This window comes from Trachemys scripta, chromosome 6 (assembly GCF_013100865.1).
Source record: "Trachemys scripta elegans isolate TJP31775 chromosome 6, CAS_Tse_1.0, whole genome shotgun sequence".
Lineage (NCBI taxonomy): Eukaryota > Metazoa > Chordata > Testudines > Emydidae > Trachemys > Trachemys scripta.
Genome location: NC_048303.1, coordinates 94,264,308 through 94,280,246, shown reverse-complemented (window position 1 = coordinate 94,280,246; position 15,939 = coordinate 94,264,308). Strand labels below are relative to the sequence as shown.

Here is a 15,939-nt window from a genome sequence, read left to right as displayed (position 1 = left end):
AGATTTGAGCTTCATCCCCAGAGATGCTATGTCCCTAACGAGGGATGTACTAAATCCCTCTTTATGTGACTGGTATGCCCACAGCTGGACGCTGGTGGTGAATTGTAGGTGCCACCCTGGGCCAAGATAAATACAGTGGCTTAAGTGTAGTTCCTCTGTCCTGGGCGGGATTAAAGCAAATCAGCACTTCTCAGCTCTAGTTTATAACATGGGTCCTAAACACCTGGACGCCGGTAAATTACAGGTGGTTAGTGGGGTTGTGTAGCTTCGGGCCCGCGTTACCCCCCGGGGTAGCTACACAACAGGAGGGAGTTCCGAGGCGAGCAGCTAAACCCGAGAAAGGCGCGGGACGGGGTGACAGATTAATGACCAGCCGGGCAAGAGGTTCACGCGGTAATAGCCAAAACGCGTGGCAGTGTCTAGTCTCGCCCTTGCATTGTCGTGGAGTTGTCGGCCATGACGGCTTCCGGCCCACCACCGCGCACCAGCGACCTGGCTGCATGCGCGCTCCCCCTAGAGGGCACTACGAGACGCGAAAGGGGAGGGAAGGACAGAAGCCTCCTTAAGCCGCATGCGCGCCTAGCCCCGTTCCGCCCGCTGGGAGAGAAGGGCTTGCGCCCGCGCGCGCCACGGAGGTACCGCCGCTCCAGTGCTTGAACCGCTCGCGCTCAGCCCCCGATGGCCAAGCGACACGCGGAGCCGCTAGTGTGTCACGTGCCCTGGAAGCGTTTCCTACCCGAACCGCCTCCGCTGCTCCGCGCGCCCGGGAGGCGCCCGCGGGACGGCCCCGAGCTGTGGAGCCCTGTCCGCGCGGTACCTGGGGACCCTGACAAGAAGCGGAAACTGGAGGAGGCCGAGGCGCCTCCGGGGAAGCGGCCTGGACTCAAGGGCAACAGGCGCGGGGGGGAGCCCGGAGACCCCGCCAGCCCGGGAGGGAGGAGGCAGCAGCAGCGCGGGGGAGACGTAGGGCCCCGGGCGGAACAGGCGATGCGGGCAGGCGGTGTCGGCTTGGGGGCGCGAAGCCCGGATCCTCGGGGGGAAGAGCGGGGAACCGAGGAGGTAAATGTGGGAGGGGGTGGTGCTGATCAGGGTGGGCTGGCTGTTAGGGCTTCGGGAGAGTCCCAGCCTGCAGCCCAGGCTCGGTTCCGGCGCGTCAGGGCCCCTGTGCCAGGCGCTGCACGCACTGAGGGGGGGACACCCAGCTCCTCTGTGGGGTGTCTCCCGCATGAGTAACAGCCTGGTAAAATCCGTGCAGAAAGCACAGTGTGTCCTTCTCATCCCCAACTTCTCCCTTCACACCAAACTCTCTTTAGTGGCCACATAAGTCACGTGCCATTACTGGGTGTGGCCAGCAAGTGTTGGGTTTATTTGAAACATCTGGTGGTTGTTCACTGTCCAGGTACAGTTGCTCCTCCCAGCTACTTCTGTGTAAATCATGTTTGAAGGTTGAGCCTTACTATCTCTGCTTTTTAACATAGCATCTTTTGTAGCTGGACCAAGTTAGTGTTTCACTACACAAGTGATTCTTCAGCTGGGCAATATATAAAGGTTATTTGCATCAGTCTCTAACCACAAAGCCATAAGTGCTGGAACTAGGGTATGCTCCAGCATCCCCTGGCTTGCAAGTAGTTTCCATGCATGTGGCATACAGGGTTTACAGTTTGGTTCAGTTGCTCTCAGCACCCCCACTATACAGATTGTTCCACCACTGCTGCACAACATTTACTGGTTTAACACAGTGCACCGACTTCACTCTATTTTTAACTAGATAAGGTACCTTACTCTGTATTTCTAAGATTTCTGTGTAGCTTGTGCCTCCTGTAAATGGAGTCTTCCATGGATTAGTCATGCCTCCTTCAGGGGTCTTTCATCTCACTGGGACACTACAAGGACCTGTATCACCACTCTCCCTCTCTGTACTCATTCTTTAGGCAGAAGGTAAAACCCAACTTTTCTGGAACGCATGACAGTTTAGTTTGACTTCACTTCACCATTGGAATACACACAAGGAGGAGCCCTAAAGATATACCATGTTAATGGCTGACAACATTTCTGGATTACTAAATCCAAAGAGTGGAGGCTCCTTCCTTGGAGGTTTTTAAGGCCCGGCTTGACAAAGCCCTGGCTGGGATGATTTAGCTGGGAATTGGTCTTGCTTTGAGCAGGGGGTTGGACTAGATGACCTCTTGAGGTCCCTTCCAACTCTGATATTCTATGATTCTCAGAGACTAATTTTTCACTGAAATTTTTTCCTGGCACAGCTGTTCTGTGCAGTGCTGCCAGAGTGGCCCGCATGAAGCAACAGGTCCAGTGGGAAGATGTCACAAATAAGTATCAGTTCAATTATTATTATGATAAAAGTGCAATTTGCAGATCTGTGATACTGTCCATTATATGCAATATTATAATGTAGGGGGAAAGTACATACTTCTAACCTGTTGCATATCTTTAAACCTGTGGTGAGGCAGAAAAATAAATGTAGATTTAAAAAAATGAAACTAAATGGCAATGGTAGGCAAGAGTTCCACAACACTTAACTTTTGCTGAAGGAAATTCCTAAATAAAGCAACTGTAAAACCTCCTCCCCAATTATAAATCATAGAAGCTGGGGGTAGAAAAGATCTATTAGTTCATCTCCCTGCCAATTTAGATGTTTTAACTGAAAATAGAAGCCTTGACCAAATTAATAGGGAATTCTTGGAGACTTAGTATTTTTGAAAATCGGGCTAATTATAGACTTAAGGCCCTAGTTTTAGGTACCCATTTTTTAAAATCTGAGTCCTTGAAGACATAACTATGTTCAATTGAGAGCTGTGTTGCACTTTCTGATTTCCACATACAGTGTCATGTTCTCTTCTCCTGCTCCTTTTTCTTTACCTCATGGTAGAAATGTACATATGAAATGTGTAGAATTATCCCACAAATGAAGTGAGGAAGGATTTTTCAATCCAATGGAAAACCTATGCTAGGCCAGGCTTCGTACAAGAACATATCTCTATTTGGAAGGAGAAAAGACAGACTCCTTCCTCCATTGAATATTTTGGTAGCACAAGTTGGTTTAAGGATTTGTATTGGAAATGTTGAGTTCATTATTTATCTCTGTTTTTACCTTAAATCAGGGTAATTGTAATTACTAATTGTAATTATGTAAACCTTTTTTCTTGTATAGAAGGCTGTAAACGTACCTTGTTCTGTCTTACTAAGGAGATAGATATGACTTACTGAAAACAATTCTGCAGAAAGATTTTATAAAGATTTGTAAATTTCTGTTTTTAAAGTACCTTTTGGGCTATATGTTGACAAATAAGTATTGACAAATTTACTGGTTTCTATAAACTTTGCTTAGGGTGCTTCTTTTTTGATATCCTCTAGCTTCAAATTTATCAGACATACACACTCCTGAAGAGGTGGAGTTTTTTGATAACAGAGCTACTTGGTTACTCTACCCATCTAACCTATTTATTTGGGGTCCAGCACACAGCTAACTCAATCATTGATGTTTCTACTGCTCATAGCTCTCCCAAACAGCAGCATAATGAAATTAACATTATTCACAATTTTATTGCTTCCTATAGATGTCATAATAACAGTAGCAAAACAGACTGGAATCTTTTTTAATGTCATGCTGCTGCTTGGCAAAGCTGTTATAACTGCATTTGTCCTAGAGCTGACTTTTTGCAGACTCAAGAAGACAGCATAGTGTGTCACATATCGGAGTTTATCTTTGTACCGGTAGAGTTAGAAAAATCAGTCTTTTAAAACGAAAGATTAAATTCTACAGAAATTGTTTTTTTAAGGTCTTTAGGCTTTTAGGGGGGGAGGGATAGCTCAGTGGTTTGAGCATTGGCCTGCTAAACCCAGGGTTGTGAGTTCAATCCTTGAGGGGGCCACTTGGGAATCTGGGGCAAAATCGGTACTTGGTCCTGCTAGTGAAGGCAGGGGGCTGGACTTGATGACCTTTCAAGGTCCCTTCCAGTTCTAGGAGATGGGATATCTCCATTAATTTAATTTAATTTAATTTGACAAGTGGATTTTCGAAGCCCTGTTTTGAAAATATTCGAAGGTTATACGAAAGATCTGACCCTTTCCCACACATTCTTTTTGCTCGTGTTTGGCACATGCAGTGATCTTTTGTGGTCTGAAGTTATCCTTTCTTTGGCAGTATAGATTATGCTTGATACAAAGAGACTTTCTCTTTGTTACGTTTGTTTTTTCCTTTAGATAAATAAGCTGAGGTCCTGATCCTATAACAACTTACACACATGCTTAAAGTTAAGCACGTGAGTGGTCCCATATCAAATTAAGCATGTGACTTCTTTGCATTGGGGCCCTACATTGTAACCACTTGGGAACAGGGATTGTCTGCTGTATGGTTGTAGGGTTCCTAGCACAATCGGACCCTAACTTGTTTGAAGCCTGTATAAGCTTCAACAATGTAAATCGTTACTTTTTATTTGCATCATTGATACTATGCAATATAAAAATTTTAGTTTGAAAGATTTTGATGCTTGCAATCCTCTATATTATAAATGCAGTTTCGTTTTTATTTCAATTAAAATGTAAATAGCTCTTCCATCTCTATGGCACTACGTTCTCCTACTGCTTGTGGCACGGACATCTAGCTTATGGGTATACTATGCTGTTTTAGTCTGTTTCCAAAGAACTTGTATAAATGAAAAACACAATTTGTGATAGTAAGCAGTACATTGCCTAGCATATTGGTGTTCTGGTCCTTGACTAGAGTTCCTAGGCACTATGGTAATACAAATAATAATGATAAAGTACTGTTAGCTGAAAACATAGTGCATTTGTGCACATGTATGAAAATGTAGGTTTTGCAAAATGCCTAGAGATCTTCATAAAAACCACACGTTGAGTTCAAACACTTAATATTATGACACCAAATGACTGCCTGATAATTCCATGTTATTATTTTATCACATTTTGTTCTCTTCTACTGCAGAGCCAGCAGAGGGTGCAAAATTTTATTATTTCAAAAGCCATGTCTACACTGAATGATGCCAATTCAGTAGTTAGAAATACCATATTAATTTCAAACTCCATTAGAAATGGAAAGAGTTGTTTCAAGATTCTGAGTATTAGAAACAATACAGTAAAACAAAATTATACAGAACTACATGTCCTTTTAAGTTGTGACAGGAGTAATTGTTTTTGCTTAGTCCCTTAGTTTAGGAAGGAATCATTGGTCTGGAGGAACAACTTTTATACATAACAGATATTTTATATATTCCACAATGGATGACTTGGAGGTTTACTTATGTTCCCTTTTTATGGTCTGTGTTTCTTCAACAGAAACAGTCTTTGCATGGAGTGTCTCACTCCATTAACTTTAGTGCTGCTTATTTAAGTAATGATCTCTGGCTAAAAACAGATAGCAGATTTGCCAGCAGAAAGGGAAAAAAACAGTTTTGTAACAAATCTGTCTGTAGAGTAAATCAGTAATGAATTTGTTCCAGTCTTATCAGTTGTCATCTGCACTGCTTATCATATACCCTGGTGAAAATTCATGATTAACATTACTTTGTTTGTATTTGCATATATGTAGATGTAGAAAGAAAAACTGAACAGAAAATATTAGAACTCTTTTCTAATATATTGCTTTCACTGTAGCTACCATTCTTTAAATATATCTACCATAGATGCATTCAGTTCTCTACTGGGGAAATACTTATGATTCTTGTAACTGATAACATTTATGGCAGGGATGGGCAAACTTTTTGGCCCAAAGGCCATATCTGGGTGGGGAAGTTGCATGCAGGGCTATGAATGTAGGGCTGGGGCAGGGGGTTGGGGTGTGGGAGGGAGTGCAGGGTGTGGGAGGGGGTGCGGTGTGCAGGAAGGGGCTCGGCAAGGGGTTGGGGTGGAGGAGGGCTGCGGAGTTTAGGAGGGGGATCAGGGCGGGGGTTGGGGTGCAGATGGGGTGTGGGGTGCGGGCTCCAGCCTGGCCCCGCTTACCTGGAGCAGCTTTGGGGTGGCAGCGGCTGGCACCACGTCCCTGTGGCCCCTGGGGGAGGGCAGAGGGCTCTGTGCTCTGCCCTCACCTGTGGGTTCCACACCCGAAGCTTCCATTGGCCAGGAACAGGGAACCGCGGCCAATGGGAGCTTCAGGTGTGGAACCCACATATGAGGGCAGCGCGCTGAGCCCTCTGCCCCTCCTCCCTTCCCCAAGGGCCACAGGGACATCGTGCTGGCTGGTTCCAGGAGTGGCGCGGGGCACACGGTGCCACGGGGGTGACAATCCTGCAGGCTGGATCCAAAGCCATGAGGGGCTGGATCCAAAGCCATGAGGGGCTGGATCCAGCTCACAGGCCATAGTTTGCCCACCCCTGACTTATGGAAATGTTCTTGAATGTTCCTTAAGCTAAGAAAGGTCTCATGAGTCTCAGACTTTGAAATTGTCCATAGTGTTCGTATATTTTGTGAGAGGCAACAAAGGAGGGTTTGTAATGAACAATATTGATTTGTGTAAAGTTTAAAGAAGTGCAGAAACATTGCCTCTTAAATATATCATTGCATGCATAAACTGTGAGCTGCAGTAGACATGGTTGTACACAAGGTACTCAAAGATAATACAATAGTCCTCAGCAAAAATATTTAAATAATTATGCCAAAAACAGAAGCAAATTATTTGGTTAGGATTGTCCATTATTTTTTAGTGTATTACATTTAAAACATTTAAGAAAGTAAAATATATACCTCTAAAACCATCTGGGAAATATCTCTTGGTTCAATTTCTTTTGCAAATGGGGTTATTCTCTTCTTTCTACTGCAGTGCCATACATTAACACATTGTGTTTTATTTCCAAAGCATGAGGAAGAATTTTGGCAATACAACTCATTCCAGTACTGGAGAGCACCGTTACCTGCTATTGATCTGTCTGTCATTCTGGACTTAGATGGGGAGAATATGACAGATGCCAGAACTACTTCCAGGACTGAAATCATAGAGACTGAAATGGAGACCTGAGTAATTAATTCCTCGTAGCAAATCTATTTTGAGGAGGCTTGTTTCTGTTTGTGTTCAGGCTTTTCCTACTTTGGAACAATAAGTATATTTCTGACATTTTGAAAAAAAGAATTTTATACTTTTGTCAATCTGCACAAGTAAGGATGGGTTTGTCTACATTGATTAAAGGGTCATTGGATACTTGCCAATAAACTGGAAAGGTGAATTTACCTATACAATGAAGAGAAGGCTACTGACACAGGATTGGCAGAAATATTTGAAAACATGGATGTGTAACAATTTGTAGAAAATCAGAATTTATTTCTGGACTTTCATAGCCAGCAAAATGAATAGCTTGGAGCATTACCTGTAGAAGACAAATGCCAAAACATTCCTCCTGCCCTGAACAGAAAGGATGTAGTTAACATACATAAAAGTGAAATTTTTGTACCATGCACTTATTTAAAAAAAACTACACCAAAACAACCACCTTTACAATCTTTTCTGATGTTTTTGCTTTAGATGTTGAACAAAAACAAACAAAAATCAGATTTCTATGCAAACCAGAAATGATTATGGTGGGATATTCTTTTCTGCTCATAGCTACCCTAAGTTACTTCACCTTCTCACTAGTGGTAACTCGAAGCAGTGGGTGGCTTGTGGGTGTTTTGTTTTCTTTTTCACATGCTCAAGTTAGTGCTATTCCCATTCTTTGTGTCATTGGGTTTAGAGCATTTTGTGGAGTTTAACTGCCTGAGATGTACAAAGCTGACAAGAAGAGGAGTGTGAAATGATCAGGCACACTTTTTCAGGGTTGAGTGATTAGGTCCTGGGCCTGCAAAGACTTGAGCACGTACATAACTTTTCATCCCTATGTAGTCCCATTGAATTAATGTGCTGCTGCAGGATTGGGACCTTAGAGCTCTATTTTTTTTTTATTTGATAGACTTTTGTCGGTAATAATTGGCCGAAATTAGATGTCTTATCAGTGAACTTTGATTTCATGTGATTTGTCTCCAAGTAGGTGGAAACGAGATATTTTTGTTGGTATCATATCTGCTTTGAGAAGGTTTTTGGTGAATTTTTTAAAAACTTATTTTGTTAAAAACAGAGTTTTCAATGTATATTTGAGCATTTTTGTACTATATTTAAATTACCCAACTTTTCTTCTGTCTTCAGAATGTTACTGACATAATTATAATTTGTTATTGCTTGGATATGTTTATTTACAGAACTAAGTTGGATGGCCTACTTAGTAAACATTTGGAAAATCCTTTTTAGTGTTTGTACTTTGTCTTCAGTTTTTACACTGTGTGCAGCTTGAATTCATTTTTTGTAGTGCACACAGAGGTGAAGAAAGGGGCTAGACCTGGGCATAGCATGAAGCTTTTGCTGGAAATCTTCCTTACCATGCTGCTTTGGTGTATCCTGGGTCTCTCCTCAATGTTCCCCTTTGCTGTGTTCCCGTAAATAGACTTCTTGAACTCAAGTGGCCAGTATTGCTGGATATTTGTCAGATTGTATTGGTGTTTTTATTTGACTAGATCTCAGTTGCACTATAGCAAAAAAAAAAAATTTTTCATTTTAATTTGTATGTGATCCTACATCTCCAGAGGGGTAGCTAATACTCTAATCATTGCTACTATATCAAGGTCCATTTTTAAAGCTTTTATTGTTTATTTTGACTGTTCAATTTTTATTATTTAAGTTTTACAGCATCTTGGATTTAAAGGGACATAGTCAACTTTTAAAAAAAAAATCACTTTTGTGCATAAAATTTAAAAATTATGTACTTTTCAATAACACCTATGTTTACTATAACTGAAAGAAGTTAGTAGAAAATAAGATTTTTCTTTCTCTTTTTTCTTTGTTTATTTTGTATATTTGACATCTTTGTGTGTGATCAGTCCCCCTATTTCCATAAGTTCTTGTGGTTTATTTATCCAACAACAAAGTAGAAAAATCATTTTTAAAAATAGGAAAATATTTTAAAATCACAAACTATTAAGGGAGTCAGGTGCAAGCGTAGTACCTAAAATTACTTTTAATTTGATATTTTAACCTGACCATATTTTTGGCAGTGTTTTTATAAAACATGAATAACATGCACATTAGCAAAGGTTACAGTCATACTCCACTACCCAGTTGTTTAGCAGCCTATTGAACTAAACACTGACTAGAACCAATTACTGTTTCAAAAGGCGCCACAGTTACCTTCAAAATTCCAGGTAAGAAAATGTGAGGCAGAAGAATAGAGAATTTAAAAAAAAAAAAAAAAGGTGTGTGCATCTTACACTGCATATGCTGAAAAGACAAATTTGGTTACTAGTATATCATTCTTTTCTATATATCATCTGTGCAAGATTCTCACTCCTAGGTCATGTGTTCTTTAGTACAAGACTCAGAACTGTTCTCATTCTCAAGATTAGAACACAAATCACGTCCCTTTATGGCTTTTGGGCACAACACCCCTTTAAATGTCTAGTTGGTGAAGGACGTTTTTTTATGAGAAGGGCATGCGCAACAGTATCAAAGCCTTACTAAAGTAAAGATCTACTACTTCTCCCCTACCCCCAAGGCTTTTTACCCTATTAAAGAAAGCTATTTGGTTGGTTTGACACAATTTGTTCTTGATAAATCCATGCTGACTTGTTACTTATCTTCTAGGTGTTTACAAATTGATTGCTTGATTATTTTCTCCATTATCTTTCCGGGTACTGAAATTAAGCTGACTAGTCTGTAATTCTCTAGGTTGTCTTTATTTCTCTTTTTTTTAATAGATGGGCACTATATTTGCCCTTTTCCAGTTCTCTGGAATCTCTCCCATGTTCCATGACATTTCAAAGATAATCACTAATGTTCAGATAGCTCCTCAGCCAGCTCAAAATGTGCATAGAATTTTTATTTTTTTTGCTGCAGAATTCCCCCAGGAGTAAAGCATGTAGAAAATCCCTGGGGTGAGTTCGTGGGGGGAGAGATTGCAGGAAGACACTTATGCTAGGGGCATGTTAGCCCATAATTCTTGCATGTTTTCTTGAAGCATCTGGTATGACATAGAGCCAATATTAGATTGGATTGACTGCTGGTGTGACAAAGCAATTCTTGTGTTCCTTAGGGGATGCTGGTGTCCCCCAGGGGTCTGTACTGGGCTCAGTCCTATTTAACATATTCATAAATTATCTGGAAAAAGGGGTCAACAGTGAGGTGGCAAAATTTGCAGACGATACAAAACTACTCAAGATAGTGAACCCCCAGGCAGACTTGAAGAGCTACAAAAGGATCTCTCAAAACTGGGTCACTGGGCAACAAAATGGCAGATGAAATTCAATGATTAGGGGTATGGAATGGCTGTAGCATGAGGAGGGATTAATAAGACTGGGATTTTTCAGCTTGGAAAAGAGAGGACTAAGTGGAGGATATGATAGAGGTCTAAAAAATCATTACCGGTGTGGAGAAAGTAAATAAGGAAGTGTTATTTACTCCTTGTCTTAACACATGAAGTAGGGGTCACCAAATGAAATTAATAGGCAGCAGGTTTAAAACAAAAGGAAGTATTTTTTTCACACAACGCATAGTCAACCTATGGAACTCTTTGCCAGAGGATGTTGTGAAGGCCAAGACTATAACAGTTCAAAAGAGAACTAAATACATTCATGGAGGATAGGTCTATCAATGGCTATTTGCCAAGATGGGCAGGGATGGTGTCCCTAGCCTCTGGAATTGGTGATGGGATGGATCACTTGATGATTACCTGTTCTGTTCATTCCTTCTGGGGCACCTGGCATTGGCCACTGAAGACAGGATACTGGGCTACATGGACCTTTGGTCTGACCCAGTATGGCCGTTCTTATAATGTTAAATAACTTTTAGACCAACCTGTACATTTGGCTGGGTTAATTATTTCAGAGCATACAGTTATAACCTTGACACTGTAGGTGGCAGTGTACATACACAATAAACTATTGTAAAACGGAAAAATTTGTTTTCATTGGAATGTTATCCTGAACTGTTGCTGAAAATTCAAGCAAGTGACATCGTGAATGTTAATCATTTCTTTACTGTGATTCACAACTGAAGGCAGATTAAGGCACAAGTTCCTGATTACAAGGTAACACAAGCTCTTCAATTTTATTACAGTAAAAACATTTCACCAGAGTTTTCAGAGTCCATCACCCTGTTTCTCTCTCTGAAAGCTTTTCAATTTAAGCACATGGAAATTTGTAGTAATTGTTTCTTAGCACTGTTTCCATTAGCTGCAGTTGCAAAGCAAGCTTTATCTGATTGTGTGGTGGATGGAAACTTCAGTCTAAAATTCAATGGCTGAAGGCTACGTGAAGTTTATTCATTAGTCATAGGGATGAAGAAGGTAAGTATGTTAACTCATAAGAATGAGAGTTATTGTTGGGGCAATATTTAAGAATTTGTATATAACATGATGAAATTTCCAATGTATTCTTATGTTTTAATGTATGATTCTGCTTTTCAGTAACTAGTGAAAACAAGAATGTTTGCTTCATTAAAATGATCTTGAATTTAAACTGCATATTTTATTATGGGATTTGATTTCAATACAGTAAGCAATGCAGTTTTTAATCATCAGTGTTTCTCTTTAAGGGAACTGTTCTGTTAATATGAAGGTAATTTGAGAACTTTTGTGCAATGAAATGGTATCCAATATCATTGAACAAATGTACTTAAAACCATTCTTCCTATATTAAAACCATGCAAATCATTCCAGAGAGTTATGGACTGTTTCTTGGCTGAAGTAAAAACAGTTTCCTTAATGCTATTTATTGCTAGCATCTGAAAAACTGGAAAATTGTTTTCTGATAATATCATTTCATAGTTGAGACTGTATGGGCAATCGGACGGATTACCTTTGGATTTTCTTGGAATGATTGTGAACTGATGAAAGTGGGAACAGGGGCTTGTGAAGTACTGCACCTCTTTTTTTTCTTTGTTCTATGATGACAGAATTTTTTAGGGATCTGATTTGAATATCATGGAAACAAAACTGCATGAGAAATATGAGGCTGTGAAGAAGAAATTAAAAGAAAAAGCTGTAGTGGCCTCAATGAAAACTTGAAGGAAAGCGTTAGTTATCTCTGTAGGACCATAGACATGAACTTTTACACAATATATGACACCACACACAGCTGAGTTTTGTAATGCCCTTGATTGGAACAATGTATAATATGCTTCTAATTACATTGAAACATATATAATGTAGTCTCATAGGATCAAATCTTAAGCGCCAAACCTTCTGTTTCTTTATAAAGGGAAAGTGGGGAGTGGATTTCCTTTGTGACCTTCTATATTCCAGATTCTGTAATTTTTTTGTTAGTTCCTCTCCCTTTTCTTCTTGGGATCTCAAACAGATAAATTTTGCTTCTGATTATATAAATGCTGTACACATTAATTTGATAAACAACAGATAGACTAAATGCCGCATAGTTTTACAATTGTCGGTTGTCAATCACAGTATATTTTGATCAGACAGTATCATCAAATCTTGCTACTATGCTCATATTAGAGAGTTATTAATGTGCTTTTTAAGTACTTATTTTTATGAGCGATGGAAAACCTTCTATGGTTAAATGGTTGAGTACTATGCTTAAGAGAAAACTTTGTACTTCCTTGTAGATAACATGCAATTTAAGGAGGAATACATGGCATGAAGGAGAAAATGTACAGCTTTTTTCTTATCAGGTGCATCAAAGTCGTTCAATGTTGACAGCCAAATTGTACTCTCAGTTGCACTCTATAGTGACACCCTGAAGCGGGCAGGGGGCAGTGCTAACCCCCCCCCCCCATAAAACCTCTTAAAATGAATAATATCCAAAGTGAAGTGACTTTAAAAAATCAGCTTGAACTGGAACCCAAATACTAAAATGCATTAATCACAAACAATATGATTGCATGGTATAACTACAAGGTAAGGTTAAGATTTCTTTGATGCCTTAACTGTGCATTATCATTCTTTAATATGAGGTGGTGGTGGTTTGGGTGGGTTGGTTGGTTGGGTTTTTTGTTTTTTTGCCCTTCAATTACTGATAACTGCTCTCAATCTTAACTTATTTTATGTAGTAGGATTTGGGGGGGGGTTCCCCTTTTATGTGTGAATATATGCATTGAGATTCCCCATTAATAAAAATAAGAAACATTTTGCCTTTTGAGACCTGATTTTTCAAGGTCTTCGTTTCTTCTGTATTGTTCTACTATAAGATAGAAATAGCATCAGTTTTTGCAGGGGAAATACAGTATTCTAATTTAGAACTCAATCCTGCAGACATTAAAAGAGTAGTACTTTATTGCCATGAGACTTAGACACTAAAATGGTGACTTCAGTAGAGTCATCCACAGTATTAAACACTAAGTTTAGTAGTAAGCATTTGCAGGATTAAGCGCTTAGGACTCAGCAGATAAGTAATCAAGGAGACACATATATTTTTTAAATGATTGGAAATTATTATTTGTACTCTCCACAGCTATACATATTTTGTATTTATTTGGGGATTAAAGTTACTTATTTATAAAAATAGCTTTTCAGTTCACCTTAGAGAATCAAAATATAAATACTATTAGAGGTCAATACCTGTATTCACATATACAACTGATATGCAAGTACGTGACTCCCTTTGACCTGTTCATGGGAGCACAATTTGAACAGCAGAGAGCAGAATTTCACCTGCAGTGTGTTACAAATTCTATTAAAAAACTGGAAAAAAGAAAAGCATCACTCAGCAAAACAGCAATGTTTCAACAGATAATTAAAAAGAGTATACAATGGGTTAAATCCTGGCCTCATATAAATCAGTGGCAAAGCTCCAGTTTATTTTTGTGGGGCCAGGATTTCACTCAAAGGATTTAATATGTTCCTAAGATCAGGAAAACTTAAATAGCATTCTCAAAAACAAAGTAGTTGGATTTCTTTTTTTTTGTCAGTGATTGATCCATCTGTCTGCTAATTTATCTAAGATAAGTTTTTATGAGACAGCCACGACTGTAGTAACTGACACCTCAAAAAAATAAATAAATACATAAGAATATAATAGCTTGCTCACTCAGTATCTCAGGATCAGGCTCTAAATTGCTTGTAAAATACTGATGGGAAGGTTGAATTTTGGGGGTTTGTTTTAGTGTTTTGTCCGGTTTTTGATGCATCTTTTTCTGTTCTAGACAGTTTTAACCAAAATTAAATTATTTCCCATTACCTTGATTCTTTGTATTTTGTATCTATCCTTGATACAACTTAAAGTTCATTTTTCTGGCACAGTTACTAAAACCAAATATTTCTGTGCCACTCAAGAACTAGCAATTAATTGTTACAATATAACCATAGACAACAGGTACAACACAATTAATATGACATCTCATTACTTTAAAAGAGACCACTTTGCTCTCCATTCAGCAGGGACTTGAACTTGCAGACTCTGGAGGGCATGATAAGATTTTCCAATAATAATATATTTATGTCCATACTTTCAGCTCTCTTTGTATATAGTTGCACTTTAACTATTCAAGGAATATGGACTTGATCCTACAAGAAACCTAGGTACTAGAGGAGAACCCTTGAAGCTGTGCACTATCCCATCTCATGAAGTTTGATCTTGCAAACTCTTCCTCCTGTGAGTAAGGACTATTCATTCCCATGAGCATAGGTTTGCAGGATCAGAACCATGGAGAGGTACTAGTACTGTACGTTTATTACAGAAAGGATAGTTGCAGAAAGCAAAGTTCTAAATATTAAACTTCATTTTTTACAGTTTTAAAACATGGATGGATTGCTCATAACAAATGGTGGGACCATTTGTGGCTGTGCTTTTGTGTTCAAGAGTTAAAGGTGCTTCCAAGTTTGTCCTCTTATGTTAGGATTTACCTGGGCAGCTGTGATCATTTTTAGATAACTTTTATTATTTTTGTAAAGAAACCAATGCAGTTATGTTTTTTAAATGTTTAAATGAATTCCAAAACATTAACTTTTACCTCTAATGACAAATATTGAAAGTGCTGCTGATCAGTATCACGGTTTGGATGTCCTTGGTCCATGTAGAGATGTCTGGCAGCAACAACATGTGTTAACTACTGCTGTGTGAAGTGAATTTTCAGCTAATACACTTAGTTATATTTACTCATTCAACAGCTAGGTGAACATTAGAACTAATTAAAATTAACTTTAAAAAAGTTCTAGGTATCACAAGGAAAGACAAAGCAAATTCAGGTTTGTTTGTTTTTTTAAAAAATATATTCCAAATTAGATCTGGGTAAATATTGAAGAAAAATTTACAAATAAAATATTTGCAGAATTCATATACACAAATATTTTTGAATTATTCACCTGGCTCTATGGACCTGATTCATCAAAACTCTTAAGCATGTGCAAAATCTCATTGAAATCAAAACTCAAACATGCGCTTTAATGCTTTACTAAATGAGGGCCTAAACAGTATTTATCAGATAATGTAGGGGGAAAATTACATTTTGATTAACTTTATTTGACCAGTTCTATCCCTGTTCCCAATATAACAACTTTTTGCATTACATTAAGATTGTGTAATGTATTTTAATGATGATAAAATGGTGTGTGTATGAGATATATTGCATTATGAAAAGTTTATGAATATAATTACCATTACATATATAAAGTTAATAGACCACTTTTATAGGAGTAATGGTGTAATCCTGTTTCCTGGACAAATTTCAATCTGAACATTACACTCTACCTTAGAATTCTGCCTGTCGTCTATCCTGAATCAGGGCCTAGAGCAGGATCTTTACTAGGATTAAAGATTTTCAAATGAGGGTTCATAGATGTAGAAATGAAGAAAGGAACCACATAGACAATTGTTACCAATAATTATTTTGTTTCTCATTCTTGTCTTCACCTCAACCCTTATTCTCTGCCCAAGTACGTAGGAAAAGGTGAAAGCTAGAGAGAGAGAGAGAGACTTGTAAAACCCTATTTCCAAAGC

At 39.0% G+C, this 15,939-nt stretch overlaps 3 protein-coding genes across 3 annotated transcripts in view; all 3 read left to right on the top strand.

Annotated features, from left to right (window-relative positions):
• The window catches only part of CARNMT1 (carnosine N-methyltransferase 1), a 39,817-nt gene extending 32,862 nt beyond the window's left edge, over positions 1-6,955 (top strand). Inside the window, exon 9 of the mRNA XM_034773193.1 lies at positions 6,830-6,955. The gene's annotated coding sequence lies outside the window, so the exon portion shown is untranslated. The remainder of the gene's footprint in view (positions 1-6,829) is intronic.
• C6H9orf40 (chromosome 6 C9orf40 homolog) lies at positions 679-6,988 on the top strand. Its single transcript, XM_034774907.1, has 2 exons — positions 679-1,059; positions 6,830-6,988. Exons 1-2 carry the CDS (start codon positions 679-681, stop codon positions 6,986-6,988), a joined length of 540 nt encoding a protein of 179 aa, XP_034630798.1.
• A 3,749-nt stretch (positions 6,989-10,737) lies between these two features.
• The window catches only part of TRPM6 (transient receptor potential cation channel subfamily M member 6), a 131,924-nt gene continuing 126,722 nt past the window's right edge, over positions 10,738-15,939 (top strand). Inside the window, exon 1 of the mRNA XM_034774551.1 lies at positions 10,738-11,333. Within this exon, the coding sequence (XP_034630442.1) occupies positions 11,325-11,333 (9 nt within the window). The 5' untranslated portion in view covers positions 10,738-11,324. The remainder of the gene's footprint in view (positions 11,334-15,939) is intronic.